Source organism: Oncorhynchus tshawytscha, linkage group LG25 (assembly GCF_018296145.1).
Source record: "Oncorhynchus tshawytscha isolate Ot180627B linkage group LG25, Otsh_v2.0, whole genome shotgun sequence".
Classification (NCBI taxonomy): Eukaryota; Metazoa; Chordata; class Actinopteri; order Salmoniformes; family Salmonidae; genus Oncorhynchus; species Oncorhynchus tshawytscha.
The window spans coordinates 21,188-40,726 of record NC_056453.1 but is presented as its reverse complement, the minus strand read 5'-3'; the positions used below and the strand labels follow the sequence as shown (position 1 = coordinate 40,726).

At 41.0% G+C, this 19,539-nt stretch overlaps 1 protein-coding gene across 3 annotated transcripts in view; it reads right to left on the bottom strand.

Annotated features, from left to right (window-relative positions):
* Positions 1-19,539, bottom strand: part of LOC112224051 (cadherin-related family member 1-like) — a 165,522-nt gene that overhangs the window by 134,809 nt on the left and 11,174 nt on the right. For all 3 annotated transcript variants that reach the window (XM_024400118.2, XM_024400117.2, XM_024387333.2), the window contains 5 exons: positions 19,155-19,300; positions 18,894-18,944; positions 18,658-18,747; positions 16,560-16,646; positions 5,020-5,139 (listed from right to left, as the gene is read on the bottom strand). In XM_024400118.2, the coding sequence (XP_024255886.1) occupies positions 5,020-5,139; positions 16,560-16,646; positions 18,658-18,747; positions 18,894-18,944; positions 19,155-19,300 (494 nt within the window). The remainder of the gene's footprint in view (positions 1-5,019; positions 5,140-16,559; positions 16,647-18,657; positions 18,748-18,893; positions 18,945-19,154; positions 19,301-19,539) is intronic.

Sequence of the window (19,539 nt, the reverse complement as noted above, 5' to 3'; positions counted from 1 at the left end):
ACATTGTATGATTTTATAGTAATTAATGTGCATTTTATTGCATGACATAAGTATTTGATCACCTACCAACCAGTAAGATTTCCGGCTCTCACAGACCTGTTGGTTTTTCTTTAAGAAGCCCTCCTGTTCTCCACTCATTACCTGTTTTAACTGCACCTGTTTGAACTCGTTACCTGTATAAAAGACACCTTTCCACACACTCAATCAAACAACTCCAACGTCTCAACAATGGCCAAGACCAAGGAGCTGTGTAAGGACATCAGGGATAAAATTGTAGACCTGTAAAAGGCTGGGATGGGCTACAGGACAATAGACAAGCAGCTTGGTGAGAAGGCAACAACTGTAGGTGCAATGATTAGAAAATGGAAGAAGTTCAAGATGACGGTCAATCACTCTCGGTCTGGGGCTCCATGCAAGATCTCACCTCATGGGGCATCAATGATCATGAGAAAGGTGAGGGATCAGCCCATAACTACATGGCAGGACCTGGTCAATGACCTGAAGAGAGCTGGGACCACAGTCTCAAAGAAAACCATTAGTAACATACTACGCCGTCATGGATTAAAATCCTGCAGCGCACGCAAGGTCCCCCTGCTCAAGCCAGTGCATGTCCAGGCCTGTCTGACGTTTGCCAATGACCATCTGGATGATCCAGAGGAGGAATGGAAGAAGGTCATGTGGTCTGATGAGACAAAAATAGAGCTTTTTGGTCTAAACTCCACTCGCCGTGTTTGGAGGAAGAAGAAGGATGAGTACAACCCCAAGAACACCATCCCAACCGTGAAGCATGGAGGTGGAAACATTCTTTGGGGATGCTTTTCTGCAAAGGGGACAGGACGACTGCACCGTATTGAGGGGAGGATGGATGGGGCCATGTATCGCGAGATCTTGGCCAACAACCTCCTTCCCTCAGTAAGAGCATTGAAGATGGGTCATGGCTGGGTCTTCCAGCATGACAACGACCCGAAACACACAGCCAGGGCAACTAAGGAGTGGCTCCGTAAGAAGCATCTCAAGGTCCTGGAGTGGCCTAGCCAGTCTCCAGACCTGAACCCAATAGAAAATCTTTAGAAGGAGCTGAAAGTCCGTATTGCCCAGCAACAGCCCCGAAACCTGAAGGATCTGGAGAAGGTCTTTATGGAGGAGTGGGCCAAAATCCCTGCTGCAGTGTGTGCAAACCTGGTCAAGAACTACAGGAAATGTTTGATCTCTGTAATTGCAAACAAAGGTTTCTGTACCAAATATTAAGTTCTGCTTTTCTGATGTACCAAATACTTATGTCATGCAAATTAATTATTATAAAATCATACAATGTGATTTTCTGGATTTTTGTTTTAGATTCCATCTCTCACAGTTGAAGTGTACCTATGATAAATAATTACAGACCTCTACAAGCTTTGTAGTAGGAAAAGTAGGAAAAGTAGGAAAACCTGCAAAATCGGCAGTGTATGAAATACTCCCCACTGTATGTATGGCTTGCGGCAAGTTTATGAATATCGATATGTTTGTACGTGCGCCAACTTTTCAGAAATAGTGTGAAATTTGCGCAATTGTTATAAATGAGGCCCCAGGACACTAGCATGCCTGTATCCTAGTGTCATGACTGGCCTGTGAGGATCAGGTTACAGTCGATCACAGTTCTACAGAGATCTCTCTCCCTCCTGCAGAGGGGGAGAGGTATAGAGGGATTGATGGGGGAGTGGTTTATGACACCTCACGCCCTTCGTAAATTCTAAGGCAGCAGACTAATCATTTTTCCTTTAATGTTGGGGATTGGAATGTCTGTGTGTGCCTTAGGGAGAGGCTACCTCAGAACTGTAACATGCAATAAAAATGGACTTTGGGACATTATATTTCATCAGCCAAAATGGTGGTACCAATGATAGATGGAATATGAAAATGAATGTTGATTTTGTGATGTCATTAAAAGTTAAATGAAGATGTTATAACGGAAACCTTGTACAGTGCCTTGCGAAAGTATTTGGCCCCCTTGAACTTTGTGACCTTTTGCCACATTTCAGGCTTCAAACATAAAGATATAAAACTGTATTTTTTTGTGAAGAATCAACAACAAGTGGGACACAATCATGAAGTGGAACGACATTTATTGGATATTTAAAACTTTTTTAACAAATCAAAAACTGAAAAATTGGGCGTGCAAAATTATTCAGCCCCTTTACTTTCAGTGCAGCAAACTCTCTCCAGAAGTTCAGTGAGGATCTCTGAATGATCCAATGTTGACCTAAATGACTAATGATGATAAATACAATCCACCTGTGTCTAATCAAGTCTCCGTATAAATGCACCTGCACTGTGATAGTCTCAGAGGTCTGTTAAAAGCGCAGAGAGCATCATGAAGAACAAGGAACACACCAGGCAGGTCCGAGATACTGTTGTGAAGAAGTTTAAAGACGGATTTAGATACAAAAAGATTTCCCAAGCTTTAAACATCCCAAGGAGCACTGTGCAAGCGATAATATTGAAATGGAAGGAGTATCAGACCACTGCAAATCTACCAAGACCTGGCCGTCCCTCTAAACGTTCAGCTCATACAAAGAGAAGACTGATCAGAGATGCAGCCAAGAGGCCCATGATCACTCTGGATGAACTGCAGAGATCTACAGCTGAGGTGGGAGACTCTGTCCATAGGACAACAATCAGTCGTATATTGCACAAATCTGGCCTTTATGGAAGAGTGGCAAGAAGAAAGCCATTTCTTAAAGATATCCATAAAAAGTGTCATTTAAAGTTTGCCACAAGCCACCTGGGAGACACACCAAACATGTGGAAGAAGGTGCTCTGGTCAGATGAAACCAAAATGGAACTTTTTGGCAACAATGCAAAACGTTATGTTTGGCGTAAAAGCAACACAGCTCATCACCCTGAACACGACCATCCCCACTGTCAAACATGGTGGTGGCAGCATCATGGTTTGGGCCTGCTTTTCTTCAGCAGGGACAGAGAAGATGGTTAAAATTGATGGGAAGATGGATGGAGCCAAATACAGGACCATTCTGGAAGAAAACCTGATGGAGTCTGCAAAAGACCTGAGACTGGGACGGAGATTTGTCTTCCAACAAGACAATGATCCAAAACATAAAGCAAAATCTACAATGGAATGGTTCAAAAATAAACATATCCAGGTGTTAGAATGGCCAAGTCAAAGTCCAGACCTGAATCCAATCGAGAATCTGTGGAAAGAACTGAAAACTGCTGTTCACAAATGCTCTCCATCCAACCTCACTGAGCTCGAGCTGTTTTGCAAGGAGGAATGGGAAAAAATTTCAGTCTCTCGATGTGCAAAACTGATAGAGACATACCCCAAGCGACTTACAGCTGTAATCGCAGCAAAAGGTGACGCTACAAAGTATTAACTTAAGGGGGCTGAATAATTTTGCACGCCCAATTTTTCAGTTTTGGATTTGTTTAAAAAGTTTGAAATATCCAATAAATGTCGTTCTACTTCATGATTGTGTCCCACTTGTTGTTGATTCTTCACAAAAAAATACAGTTTTATATCTTTATGTTTGAAGCCTGAAATGTGGCAAAAGGTCGCAAAGTTCAAGGGGGCCGAATACTTTCGCAAGGCACTGTAACTATAGTTTTCATAATATGTACATGACGTTGTGTAGAAAATATCCATATCAAAGAGAATGTTTTTGTGACGATGAGGCTGTGATTTTAGTTGTCTAACAAGAACATAGTATATTGTAATACCTTGCCTCGTAACTAGTTATGCCGCAGGGAACCCAGAGAGCATGTCATAAAGACAGAAACACCCCTTTCTTCTCTGGTGTATAAAACATGTGAGTTAAGAATTTACATATCAGACGAAGTTGACCACGCACTACAGACGAGGTCTACGAGTAGTCGTGGCTCCAAAATGCACCATGAAGTTGAAGAGGTCAAAGAAATCTCTTAACAATCAACGCTACGTTTGATTACTGTATCTATGAAGGTAAATTCAAGCAGGACCACCCGGTTATTCTTCTCAAGCCACCAGTTGTCTACACGGCCCTCCTACCCATGCTGGGAGTGTCGACACGGCTGATTAGCCTCCACAGAAGCTCACTCACAGAACGAGTGCAAGGAAACAGACAACTAAGAGAATGAACATTGTGACATTGTGTGGACAATCAGAGACTTACACCTGAAGACGAAAGAACAAGGCGTCTGCCAAACCAGAGCGTCGGCCAGGGCGTCAGCCAAACATATCCCACTAAGCGGAACTCGGCCCACGAAAAGATACCCAACGGAGACCTTCAATACGTAAATATATGCGTTACACTTTTTACTCGTAAGAGTGGCAGTTCGGGGTAAGGGCTAAAACTAAGCATAGTTTACAAATATATCCAATTGTTGAATTTCTCGCTTGCTCTTTCTCTCGCTTTCTGTAAAACTCCATCTTGTGTAACACGTGTCATAATGTGTTGTTCCGCTACGGACCTGTTGCCATTGTATTAAGTTCTAACCAATAACCTAGACCGTTTGTGTATGTGTATCTAATTTTATCATTTAGCTTGTTAGTAAATAAATAATCAACTCAATTTGTGTGGTATGGAATGATTAGTGAGACCTGGGTTTGTGCAGATTATGCAACGTTCTGAATGAGACTGATGAGGAGATTCATTCATTAGTGACTGCTATGAAATCGATATATTCTGATATTCTTTGAGTTAATTTGGGAAACGGTAACTCAACTTTTCCCGTGGTGTCCCAGGTTTCTGAGTTAATGGTTATATGATGAATTTAATCATGTAATTATAAACATAGTTAATTATTCGATAAATAGCATGTCATCACATTAACGACAACAAAAGACACGACACTAGATTTATCCAAAGTGAAATTATTATTGTTGAGTGATGTGCTATTTATTTTTCATTAACTTCATGTATATCCTGTATATCATGAGGATTCAGTACCCCATTCCTTATTTTAAGGTGATAAAGAGTGAGCATGTTGTTTGCCAATGCATGATATACCCTAGGGTTATCAGTGGTAGGCAATGACCATTACCTTGGCCACCACTGTGATGAAGTGTGTTGTCGACCTCTCATAGTCCAGCATCTCCCCGGGCTTGATCCTCAGCACACCACTGTGTCGGTCTATGGCAAACTTACTGGATTGACCATTAGTCTGTCATGGCAGAATGAAAAGGCATCATATTAAAAGCTTAAATACACACAGATGAGGTCAAACAGCAAAGAGCCTTTCGATCCTTAAGCCTCTCCATCCTGAAACCCCACCATCACCGCTCACTAAGGTAAACGTGAGCAGACATATCATGCCAGTAATCAGATAAATACATAACTACCCCTCAAAGGACCATGGGAATTTGGACATAGAGTGAATACAAAATATGCATATCTATGTTTGGATATAAAGAGGCCATATGCCCTGAATAGGGGCAGGCATGTAAAAAGCTGGTGTGTCCAGATGTGCTTTGCATCAATGTCCAGCTATGCTCTGCTCCTAATAGCACGTCCCCACACAAAGTGCACACCAACATTCCCCACCATCTCTGGCCAAAGCAGCCCTCTAAGCCACCAATACACATTGATTTAAATGAATTAATGTGATTTAATCCCCGGCTGATGAGCCCAATAACTGTATACTCTTGTGCACATACAGACAAGTACACGTGTGTGTAAACACACACACACACACAGGACTGTTTTGCTAGCACAGACTAGAATATGTTCCAGAAGCAATGGATTACAAGCAACATCCGCACTGAGCTAAAGGCTAGAGCTGCCATTCAAGAAGTGGGACAATAATCCGGACGCTTATAAGAAATCCCGCTACGCCCTCTGACGAACCATCAAACAGGCAAAGCTTCAATGCAGGGCTAAGATCGAATCCTACTACGCCATATCTGACATTCAACGGATGTGGCAGGGCTTGAAAAATATCACAAATTATAAAGGGAAATCCAGCAGCCAGCTGCCCAGTGACGCGAGCCTACCAGACAATCTAAATGACTTCTATGCTTGCTTCGAGGCAAGCAACACTGAACCATGCATGAGAGCACCAGGCATCACAGAAACCCTGAACCCACTTCAATGTGTATGTCACCCAAACAGATCCACAGATGATTCAATCTATTTTGCACTCCACACTGCCCTCTCCCACCTGGACAAGAAGAACACCTATGTGAAAATGCTGTTCATTGACTACAGCTCAGCGATCAACACCATAGTACCTTCCAAGCTCATCACTAAGCTCAGGACCTCCCTCTACATTTGGATCCTGGACTTCCTGACTGGCCACCCCCAGGCGGTAAGGGTAGGCAGCAACAAATCCACCACGCTGACCCTCAACATGGGGGCCTCTCAGGGGTGTGTGTTTAGTCCCCTCCTGTACTCCCTGTCTTTACCCACGACTGTGTGGCTGCGCACGACTCCAACACCATCATCAAGTTGGTTGACGACACGACTGGGGTAGGCCTGATCAGTGACGACAATGAGACAACAACCTCTCCTAAACGTCAGCAAGACAAAGCATGCCCCCTTACACATTGACAGGGCTGATGTGGAGCGGGTTGAAAGCTTGCTGTTCCTCGGTGTCCACATCACTAAGGAATTAACATGGTCCGCAAATACCAATACAGTTGTGAAGAATGCACGACAATGCCTCTTCCCTCTCAAGAGGGAAGGGCCCTCAGATCCTCAAAAAGTTCTACAGCTGCACCATTGAGAGCATCTTGACTGGCTGCATCACTGCTTGGTGTAGCAACTGCTTGGCATCCGACCACAAGCGCTACAGAGGGTAGTGTGTACGGCCCAGTACGTCACTGAGGACGAGGCTCCCTGCCATCCAGGACATCTATAACAGGCGGTGTCAGAGGAAGGCCCTAAAATTGTCAAAGACTCCAGCCACCCAAGTCAGACTGTTCTCTCTGCTACCGCACGTCAAGCGGTACCGATGCATGAAATCTGGAACCAACCAGGACCCTGAACAGCTCCTATCCCAAAGACATGAGACTGCTAAATAGTTAACCAAATGCCCCCCAAATGCGTATTTGCATAAACTATTTTAACTCATCACATATGCTGTTGATACTATTTATTATCTATCCTGTTGCCTAGTCCATTTTCCCTACAATGCCTTCAGTAAGTATTCACTTGACTTTATGCATGCTTTGTTGTGTTAGAGCCAGAATTTAAAATGTATTCAATTGAGATGTTTGTTACTGGCCCACACACAATACCCATAATGTGAAATTGGGAAAAAAAGTAGACATTTTTACAAATTAGTTAAAAATGAAAATCTGAAATTTCTTGAGTCAAAAAGTATTCAATCCCTTTTTTATGGCAAACCTAAATAAGTACAAATGTGCTTAACAAGTCACATAATAAGTTGCATGGATTCCCTCTGTGTGCAATAATGGTATTGAATATGATTTTTTTATGACTAGCTCTTCTCTGTACCCCACACATACAATTATCTGTAAGGTCCATCAGTTGAGCAGTGAATTTCAAACACAGATTCAACCACAAAGACCTTCATTGCCTCGCAAAGAAGGGCACCTGTTGGTAGATGGGTTAAACTAAAAAAAGCAGACATTGAATATCTCTTTGAGCATGGTGAAGTTATTAATTACACTTTAGATGGTGTATCAATACACCCCGTCACAAATATACAGGCGTCTTTCCTAACTCAGTTGATGGAGAGGAAGGAATCTGCTCAGGGATTTCACTATGGGACCAATGGTGACTTTAAAAAAGTGATAGAGTTTAATGGCTGTGAACACAGAGGTTGGATCAACAACATTGTAGTTACTCCACAATAGTAACCGAAATGACAGTTAAAGGAAAGAAGCCTGTACAGAATACACATTTTCCAAAGCATGCATTTGCAACAAGGCACTAAATTACTATCAATTATCTTTTAGTCCTGAATACAAAGTGATACAGTGCCTTCAGAAAGTTTTCATACCTTTTGACTTGTTGCACAATTTGTTGTGTTACAGCCTGTATTCAATACCCCATAATGACAAAGTGAAAACAGGTTTTTAGAATTGTTTGCAAATGTATTGAAAATGATATACAGAAACATCTAATTTGCCTAAATATTCACACCCCTGCGTCAATACATTGTAGAAGCACCTAGCAGCGATTACAGCTGTGAGTATTTCTGGGTAAATCTCTAAAAGATTTACCACCTGGATTGTGCAACATTTTTAAGTGGTTTTAAGTCAAAAAAGGTAACTCATCCAACCAGGAACATTTACTGTCTTCTTGGTAAGCAACATCAGTGTAGATTTGGCCTTGTGATTTAGGTTGTCCTGCTGAAACGTGATTTCATCTTCCAGTGTCTGGTGGAAAGCCAACTGAAAAAGGTTTTCCTCTAGGATTTCCTCTAGGATTTTGCCTGTGCTTAGCTCCATTCCATTTCTATTTAATCCTGAAAAACTCCACAGTCCTAAATTATTACAAGCATACCCATTTGTAGCAGTGTGATGTTGTTCCCATAGATCATGCACCAAGTTGCACACAAGGACCAATTCAAATAGGCCAGGTCAAGAGGGGATGTTAATAATTTGATAATAATAATAATTCAGTGTGTTTATTTTTATGTAATTACAGCTGCATAGCTAATGTTTTTCTTTCGTGTACAAACACTTTTTCATATCAATATCGTACATACATGTGATTGTAAAAGTTTTGTATATTTTGGTTTGGCCCATCGCGGGTTATCTGTATTTCCATACCCCCTTATTGTTCTCTTTGCCTGACCTTCGGCTAGCAAGGTATGTTGTCCTTGGCTCCAAAATGATTTAATATAAAACCGTCATAATGTTACAGAATGTAATGTTATGCTACCATAAATTGGTTGCAATGTGGATAATAAAAAGATTTATGCTAACAAGTTTCACTAAGCTCGCTAACTAAGGTATCTATTGTAACTTGTGAGTACTTTGGACAGTGTTTGAGTGAGTGGCCATGTGCTTGCGCAGGTGGCTGAGATCTAGGACTGCGCCAAGGGTTAATATAATTTTATTTTGTCCGAATCATGTTCTGTATCATTTTGCTTGTATTGTATGGTGTGCTGTTGTACATTGAATGTGTGCATGCAGCACCTGGTATTTCCTTTTGGCGCTCGTTTGCCTGACCTTCGGCTAGCAAGGTGCCTGAGAGCTAGGACTGTGCCGAGGGTTAACATAATGTGTGTTGTCTCTTTGTGTGCAGGGCAAATAAAAAATAATTCAACTAGCAGACCTTCAGTTGTGGCAGCGTCCTAATTAAAAGTACACACAGAATGAACCACGCTACACATACATGATGCAGCCACTACTATGCTTGAAAATATGGAGAGGTACTCAGTAATGTGTTGTATTGGATATGCCCCAAACATAACACTTGGTATTCAGGACAAAAAGTGAATTGCTTTGCCATGTTTTTTGCAGTATTACTTTAGTGCCTTGTTGCAAACAGGATGCATGTTTTGGAATATTTTTATTTTGTTCAGGCTTCCTTCTTTTCACTGTCAATTAGGTTAGTATTGTGGAGTAACTACAATGTTGTTGATCCATCCTCAGATTTCTCCTATCACAGCCATTAAACTCTGCAACTGTTGTGAAGTCATCATTGGCCTCACGGTGAAATCCCTGAGCGGTTCCATTCCTCTCCATCAACTGAGCTAGGAAGGATGCCTGTATCTTTGTCGTAACTTGTTGTACTGATGCACCATCCAAAGTGTAATTATTAACTTTAGCATTCTCAAAGAAATATACAATGACTGCCCCCCCCCCCTCCATCCGATCTACCAATAGGTGCCATTCTCTACGAGGCATTGAAAAACCTCCCTGGTTGAACCTGTGTTTGAAATTCATTGCTTGACTGAGGGCCATTAAAGATAATTGTATGTGTGGGGTAGAGAGATGAGGTAGTCATTCAAAAATTATTTTAAACACTTTCATTGCTCACAGAGTGAGTTCATGCCATTTATTATGTGACTTGTTAACACAAGAACCACCATAGGCCAATGGCTAGTGACATTTGCTTTTGTAAATAAAAAAACACCTTAGGTGTTGATACCATTCTCTTTTACATTTTACTTTGTAAAAATAAACTGTTATGGGACCATTTTATTTACTCTAACTCTATTACTAATCACATTTATTAAGGGTAACGAAAAAATGCTATGTGTTGCATTAGGCATAAAACATATCCTTGACTCTATTCAATTTGATGAGCAGGAAATAAAAACGATGCCAGTCAGCCTGCACAGCCGGCCCATCGAAACTACACATGAACTATACCAAAACTAATTTCACACATAATAAGAATCAGCCCATAGATAAGATTAAATTGAAAATAATCTGGTGAGTGACAATAGTAGGCCTATCAGTTGTCAAATTGTACATGAAAAGATGGACGCATCTTGTAATTTACAGATGCAGGAAAAGGATCATCACTTTATCAAATCCTCCTTCAGAGTCACTTGCAGGTTAAACATTTTGATTTCTATATATTCTCAGAAAAATCATATTGTGCAGTTTCTATTACAATATAATTCAAGAGGTGCGGCTCTATTTACGGCTCTATTTAAATGTGATTTTTTTTCCAGGAATATCCCTGCTGTCCATCCATTCAGCACATGACCACTCGCACGACAGCATTGCTACTAAACAAAAACTAGTAACATAATAAATGTACAATTTAAACATGATATTTATTCATGCAATTCATCCTTTACAATTGTTCATGCTTTCTTTTAGGATACTGTTTTTTTAATGTATTATTTTTTACATTGTTACCCCAGGAAATCTGAAGTTTTATTACATAAAGCTGGGTGGAACTATTGGATATAAGATAAATGTCAACGTACCAACATTACGACCAGGAATACAACTTTCCCAAAGCGGACCCTCTGTTTGGTCCACCACCCAGAACAATGGATCAGATCCCAGCCGGCGACCCAAAACAACGGCGCCGCAGAAGGGGCAGACAGAGCGGTCTTCAGGTCAGGCAACCATGGACGGGCACATCGTGCACCGCTCCCAAGTATACTACTCGCCAATTTCCAGTCTCTTGACAACAAGGTAGACGAAATCCGAGCAAGGGTTGCCTTCCAGAGAGACATCAGAGATTGTAATGTTCTTTGTTTCAGGGAAACATGGCTCACTCGGGACACGTTATCATACTAGGTACAGCCACCTGGTTTCTTCACGCATCGCACCGGCAGAAACAAACAACTCTCTGATAAGAAGAAGGGCGGGGGTGTATGCCTTATGATTAATGAGGTGTGATCATAACATACTGGAACTCAAGTCCTTTAGTTCACCTGACCTAGAATTCCTCACAATCAAATGCTGACCGCATTATCTACCAAGAGAATTCTCTTTGAGTATAATCACAGACGTGTATTCCCCCGCAAGCGGACACATCGACGGCCTTGAAAGAACTTCATTGGACTCTATGTAAACTGGAAACCACATATCCTGATGCAGCATTTATTGTAGCTGGGGATTTTAACTAGGCTAATCTGAAATCAAGGCTCCCTAAATTATATCAGCATATCGAATGCGCGACCCTGGCTGGTAAAACCCTGTAGCATTGTTACTCTAACTTCCGCAACGCATATAAGGCCCTCCACCACCCTCCTTTCGGCAAATCTGACCACGACTCCAATTTGTTGCTCCCAGCCTATAGACAGAAACTAAAACAGGAAACGCCCGTGCTTAGGTCTGTTCAATGCTGGTCCGACTAATCAGATTCCACGCTTCAAGATTGCTTCAATCACGTGGACTGGGATATGTTTCCGCATAGAGTCGGACAATAACATTGATGAATACGCTGATTCGGTGAGCGAGTTTATTAGCAAGTGTGTCAGTGATGTTGTTCCCACAGCGACAATTAAAACCTTCCCCAACCAGAAACCGTGTATTGATGGCAGCATTCGCACAACACTGAAAGCTCGAACCACTGCTTTTAATCAGGGCAAGGCGACCGGAAACATGACTGAATACAAACAGTGTTGCTATTCCCTCCGCAAGGCAATCAAACAAGCTATGCATCAGTATAGAAACAAAGTAGAGTCGCAATTCAATGGCTCAGACAAGAGAGATATGTGGCAGGGTCTACAGTCAATCACAGACTACAAAAAGAATACCAGCCCCATCGCAAACTACGATTCTTGCTCCCAGACAAACTAAACAACTTATTTGTTCGCTTTGAGGACAATACAGTGCCACCGACACGGCCCGCTACCACAACCTGCTGGCTCTCCTTCACAGCAGCCAATGTGAGTAAAACATTTAAAAGTGTTAACCCTCGCAAGGCTGCCGGCCCAGACGGCATCCCTAGACGCATCCTCAGACCAGCTGGCTGGTGTGTTTATGGACATATTCAATCAATCCTTATCCCAGTCTGCTGTTCCCACATGCTTCAAGAGGGCCACCATTTTTCCTTTGTTCCTGTTCCCAAGAAAGCTAAGGTAACTGAGCTAAATGACAATCGCCCCATAGTACTCACTTCTGTGATCATGAAGTGCTTTGAGAGACTAGTCAAGGACCATATCACCTCCACCCTACCTGATACCCCAGACCCACTCCAATTTGCTTACCACCCCAATAGTTCCACAGATGAAGCAATCGCAATTACACTGCACACTGCCCTAACCCATCTGGACAAGAGGAATACCAATGTAAGAATGCTGTTCATCGACTACAGCTCAGCATTTAACACCATAGTACCCTCCAAACTCGTCATTAAGCTCGAGACCCTGGGTCTCGACCCCACCCTGTGCAACTGGGTCCTGGACTTCCTGACGGGCCGCACCCAGGTGGTGAGGGTAAGAAAAAACATCTCCACCCCGCTGATCCTCAACACTGGGGCCCAACAAGGGTGCCAGTGTTGTACTCCCTGTTCACCAATGACTGCGTGGCCATGCTCGCCTCCAACTCAATCATCAAGTTTGCAGACGACACCACAGTGGTAGGCTTGATTACCAACAACGACGAGACAACCTACCGGGAGGAGGTGAGGGCCCTCAGAGTGTGGTGTCAGGAAAATAACCTCACACTCAATGTCAACAAAACAACGGAGATGATGGTGGAATTCATGAAACAGCAGAGGGTGCACCTCCCTATCCACATCAACGGGACAGTAGTGGAGAAGGTGGAAAGTTTTAAGTTCTTCGGCGTACACATCACGGACAAACTGAAATGGTCCACCCACACAGACAGCGTGGTGAAGAAGACACAGCAGCGCCTCTTCCACCTCAGGAGGCTGAAGAAATTTGGCTTGTCACCAAAAACAAACAAACTTCTACAGATGCACAATTGAGAGCATCCTGTGGGGTTGTATCACCGCCTGGTACGGCAACTGCTCCATCCACAACCGTAAGGCTCTCCAGAGGGTAGTGAGCACTGCACAATGCATCACCGGGGGCCAACTACCTGCCCTCCAGGACACCTACACCACCCGATGTCACAGGCAGGCCAAAAAGATCATCAAGGACAACAACCACCCGAACCACTGCCTGTTCACCCTGCTATCATCCAGAAGGCCAGGTCAGTACAGGTGCATCAAAGCAGGGACCGAGAGACTGAAAAACAGCTTCTATCTCAAGGCCATCAGACTGTTAGTAATGGACATTTGGATGTAATAAATGTATCACTAGCCACTTTAACAATGCCACTTTATATAATGTTTACATACCCTACATTACTCATCTCATATGTATATACTGTACTCTATACCTTCTACTGCATCTTGCCTATGCCGTTCGGCCATCGCTCATCCATATATTTTTATGTACATATTCATTCCTTTACACTTGTGTGTATAAGGTAGTTGTTGTGAAATTGTTAGATTACTTGTTAGTTATTACTGCATGGTCAGAACTAGAAGCACAAGCATTTAGCTTCACTCACATTAACATATGCTAACCATGTGTATGTGACAAATAACATTTGATTTAATAATTTTACCTGTGCTGGTTACATTATTATTACCTTTTTCGATTCTACTTTTACAAAAGAAGCTGTAACTGGACTTTAATAATTACTATAACTAATCGAATCTACAAATTAAGGTGATCAAATGGATTACACTGTAAAGTTTTTATTGTAAGGGAATCATTTTTTCTCTGACTGTAGAATTATACAAAATCCTTGACTCTATCTAAACAAACAAGTATTGTTGTTATTTTTTTAAATGGATATATATCCACAAATATTTCTTTGTGCAAATAATCCTTTATAATAGTTTATTATTTATCAAGCGTTGGTACTTATTTTTGCTGCACCTTGCGGGTTGATATGCATCTGATGCACATGCTAAATAGTGTTAAGCAAATGTTTACTTATTTAGGCCATAACAAAGTGCAAGCAAATACTTACTGACCCAAGACATTTCAGCTTTACATTTGTATTAATTTGTAAACATTTTCAAAAACATATTTCCACTTTGACATTAAAACCTCTTGCCTCTACCTGGGACGCAGACGTCCCATTTATGCGTCTGGAAATGCAAATGCGCTACGCCAAATGCTAATAGCTCTCGTTAAAACTCAAACGTTCATCAAAACACACATGCAGGGCATTGAATTAAAGATACACTCGTTGTGAATCTAGCCAACAAGTCAGATTATTAAAATGCTTTTCGGCGAAAGCATGAGAAGCATGAGAAGCTATTATCTGATAGCATGCAACACCCCGAAATACCTGAAGGCGACGTAAACAAAAGAATTAGCGTAGCCGGCGCTACACAAATAGCAGAAATAAAATATAAAACTTTCATTACCTTTGACGAGCTTCTTTGTTGGCACTCCTATATGTCCCATAAACATCACTATTGGGTCTTTTTTTCGATTAAATCGGTCCATATATACCCAAAATATCCATCTATGGAAACTGTGATTCAGAAAAAAACACCGTTTCGAAGCGCTACGTCATTTTTTTAAATGAAAAAAGTCGACGATAAACTTTCACAAAACACTTCGAAATACTTTTGTAATCCAACTTTAGGTATTAGTAAACGTTAATAATCTATCAAATTGATCACGAGGCGATGTGTATTCAATAGCTCCACTCTTTCAAATCATCTTCCGAAAACTCCATAACGTCCTGTCGGAGACCGGATGGAAAGTGGTCTCTCTAACTCGTTTGACCAAGGAACAACTCCCAGGCAATTGACAAGAGTGGTGACATCGTGTGGAAGCTGTAGGACTTGCAATCTCCGCCCCATTTAATTTCGTGCCCCTTGAACAATACATGCAAGTGGCGCATGGATATTTTTTTCAGTTTTCAGTGATCCGTTTTTCTTGCGCTTTTCGATGAAACAGACGCTCTGTTATAGTCACAGCGGTGATTTAACCAGTTTTAGAATACGTGAGAGTGTTTTCTATCCACACATACTAATCATATGCATATACTATATTCCTGGCATGAGTAGCAGGACGCCGAAATGTTGCGCGATTTTTAACAGAATGTTCAAAAAAGTAGGGGGTAGGATCAACAGGGGTATTGTGTGTAGGCCAGTGACATACAATCTAAATGTAAAAAGTAGGGGTGTGAATACTTTCTGAAGGCACTTCATGTTTGGGGCAAATTCAATACAACAAATTACTACGTACCACTCTCCATATTGTCAAGCATAGTAGCAGCTGCATCATGTTATAGGTAAGCTTGTAATTGTTAAGGACTGGGGAGTTTTTCCAGGATGAAAAATAAACAGAATGGAGCTAAACACAGGCAGTCCTAGGGTAAACCCTACTTTAGGCTGCATCCCACCAGACACTGGGAGAGGAATTCACCTTTCAGCAGGACAATAATCTAAAACACAAGGCCAAATATGCATTGGAGTTGCTTACCAAGAAGACAGTGAATGTTCCTGAGTGGCCTTGTTACAGTTTGACTATCAGGCAAGACCTGATATTGGTTGTCTAGCAATGATCAACAACCAATTTGATAGAGCTTGAATAATTTTTTAAAGAATAATGGGCGAATGTTCCCCGATCTAGGTGTAGAAAGCTCTTAGAGATTTACCTAGAAAGACTCACACCAGTAATCCCTACCAAAGGTTATTCTACAAATACAAGGGTGTGAATACTTATGTAAATTAGATTTTTCTGTATTTCATTTCCAATACCTTTGCAAAATTTCTAAAAACATGTTTTCACTTTCTCATTATGGGCATTGTCATTGGCATCATGGAGTTACATTAAGATAAATCCCATGCAGCCTTGTTTACAAGTTCAAACATTGGAATGTGAGATATAATCTACACCTTGATTAGGCAGATAGAAATCATAATTATTTTATTTGAGGGTAATTGTTTATATATAGCCTACACATTCTCGTTCTTAACTTCTAACGCAAGTAGGATGGGTGTGGCTTCCTGACAATGATTAAGAGCAGCTGATCACCAATTTGATAGCTCCAACAAAGTTACACCCCTGAAACCAACAAAACATCAACTATGTGGGATTCGGCTATGGCCGGTTAACACCTGATCTGATTGAATCTAGGCCTGAGGGCAGACCTGCAATGACCTCCTGGGTGGGCACTGGTTAAAGGGGTTTATCCCAGCCAGATGTTACAGTACCTGTAGATAGAAGGTGATCGAGCCTCCTGAGCCTGTATCCCGATCCACAGCCAGCACTTTGTAGATACTGCTCCCACATTCAGAGTTCTAGGAAAAGTAGGGAAAACCACAGAGAAGAGAATGTAGGGCATGACATGTAGCACAAATTGAATAGGCTAGAGTAGAGTGATCGCTGTTTTGGTTTAACCTCATTTGGGGGAGAACCTTTTCCGCTGGTTAGACTTTCTCTAGGATTTTGCAGTTTTCATGTGAACTGACACCCATTCAAATGACCATAAACGTAACAATGGTCGATATAATTACTTCTAGTTGGACTTGATGTAACAGTACTCTTCTTGCGTTGTGTACAATCAGTCATCGACACGGAACTCCAACATGTAGCACCAGTAGATTTATTCTGATAGGAACGGCACAAAGTGCCTGAACAGCATGGTCTAGCTGGTTATGCTGGCATGAACCAGCATGAACGGTCTGAAACTTTGCACACTGTTGCCATCTTGTGGACAAAATGTAGATTACACCTAGGATCCAATCTTAATCCTATCTTAATCAATGGTCTTTCTCTTGCATTTCAAAGATGATGGAACTATAAAATTAAAAAAAATTGAAAACGCATGTTTTTTGTTTGTATTATATTTTACAAGATCTAATGTGTTATTTTGTCCTACATTAAATTCACATTTCCACAAACTTCAAAGTGTTTCCTTTCAAATGGCATCAAGAATATGCATATCCTTACTTTAGGTCCTGAGCTACAGGCAGTTAGATTTGGGTATTTAATTTTAGGTGAAAATTGAAAAAAAGGGTCCGATCTTATGCTACACAAAGATACATAACATCCATTTTTTAAACTAATCCAATCTGTTAGTTGGACCCATTACAATTGTTGGATATCCCCACTTTGCCTGGATTCCAATAGGAATTAAATATCACTTTGCAAGCAAGCATAATGTGACTTTATGCTGGTCACCAGCAAAAACATTGGAAGCTGATCACGAGCAAAAATACAGCGAAAGGCTCATCACCAGAAAAACAAGCACTAGTCACCAGCATATGCGGTTGGCCAGCTTATGCTGATCTATGCAGTTTTTTTAAAGCAGGGAGATCTTGTCTTTCTGTACAGCATAACCCAAAAACCTGGACATCATGTCCAGTGCAGTATAGCTGTGCAAATTCCATTTTGGGAAGCATTGTATACCGACTGTTGTATTTTAATGAATAGGGCTAGGCCCCTTTTTTCTCCACTTCCTGTCTGAAGGACGTACCCAAAGTAAACTGACTGTAGCTCAGGCCCTGAAGCCAGGATATGCATATATTTAGTGCCATTGGAATGAAAACACTTTGAAGTTTGTAGAAATGTTAAAATGATGTAGGATAATATAACGCAATAGATATGGTAGGAGAAAATGCATCTGAAAATTCATGTTTGCGTGCGTCATGAAGACATTATGCACCTGCTAAAATCGGTTTCCTATTGAACATACTTTTTTCAAGAAATAAATAATATAGTTTGATTACCTTTTATGGTATCTGAGTAGGAAATAGAAACATATTTTGACTTGTTGAAACAAAGTTTATGGGTAGATATTTAGATTCCTTCCTCTGCATGTTGAACGAGTGGATTACTCAAATCGATGGCGCCAATTAAACAGACTTTTTGGGATATAAAGAAAAATTTTATCTAACAAAACGACACTACATGTTATAGCTGGGACCATTTGGATGACAAATCAGAAGAAGATTTTTAGAAAGTAAGTGAATATTTAATTGTTATAAGTGAATGTATGAAACCTGTGCCGGTGGAAAAATATTTTGATGTGGGGTGCAGTCCTCAAACAATCGCATGGCATGTTTTCGCTGTAATAGCTACTGTAAATCGGGCAGTGCAGTTAGATTAACAAGAATTTAAGCTTTAAGCTGATATAAAATACACTTAAATGTACATAAATGTTTAAAATCCATAATATTTATAATTATTTATTTGAATTGCGCGCCCTGCAGTTTCAAAGGAAGTTGTCCCGCTAGACGCCTAGCTCTAAGAAGTTTTAAAAACACTGAAATTAAAACACTTTTTTATATGAAGGTCACAATGTCTTACCTCTGGAACATCCAAAAAGGAGGGCAGGTTTTTGAACACTGGTCGTTCATCATTGGCATCCATGACAAACACTGTGACCTTTTCAGTGACCTGCAACAAGAGAGACAGGGAATTCAGTGATATATTATTCATGATTGACAGATAATTTAATTTTTTATGTCTATAATATATATATATTTTGTATTATATTTAATTTGGTTTACGTATTTAAACCAAGCATAACTGCATATGCTTACCTTACTTCTGCCATCTGTGATACTGACAAGAACTTCAATAGAATCTAAAATCTTTAGTGGCAGAGAAAATAACATCTCTCAAAATACAGTAGTATATGAAAACTAAATTCAAGACATTGAGGCCACTGAATGTGAATGAAAGCTGCTCATCAGACTAGGATATATATATTATACTCATAGAAAATATATTTCATATGAACCAATCAGAAAACAATCAAACTGTATATGCTATATGTTGATGGGGCGGCAGGGTAGGTATACCTCTCTGTCCAGTTGTTCCACCAGAGTTATGTTTCCAGACTTGGGCTCCACTCTGAAGTATTCTTTGGCACCGGGTTCAAAGCTCAACCCATACCTCACCTCTTGGCCTTCCGGGTCGGTGCCATTGAGAGCATAGATCTCTGTGCCTGAGGAGCAAATGTATAATGTAATAATTTCATAACACGCTACATTCTCAATCTAAGCTGTGGTTGTAGAAAAAAAACTGACAAACACTTGGGGAATTGGATAGGTTTGTTTCTGTAGATAAAGTCAAGTCTTAGGCACTGGTAGGGAGGAAGAGGAGGAAGGTCCACCGTTTTGGGGGGAAAAGTCTAAAACAATAATTGTCAAAAATGTCATCCCAGTAAAAGCATGTTATTGGCTC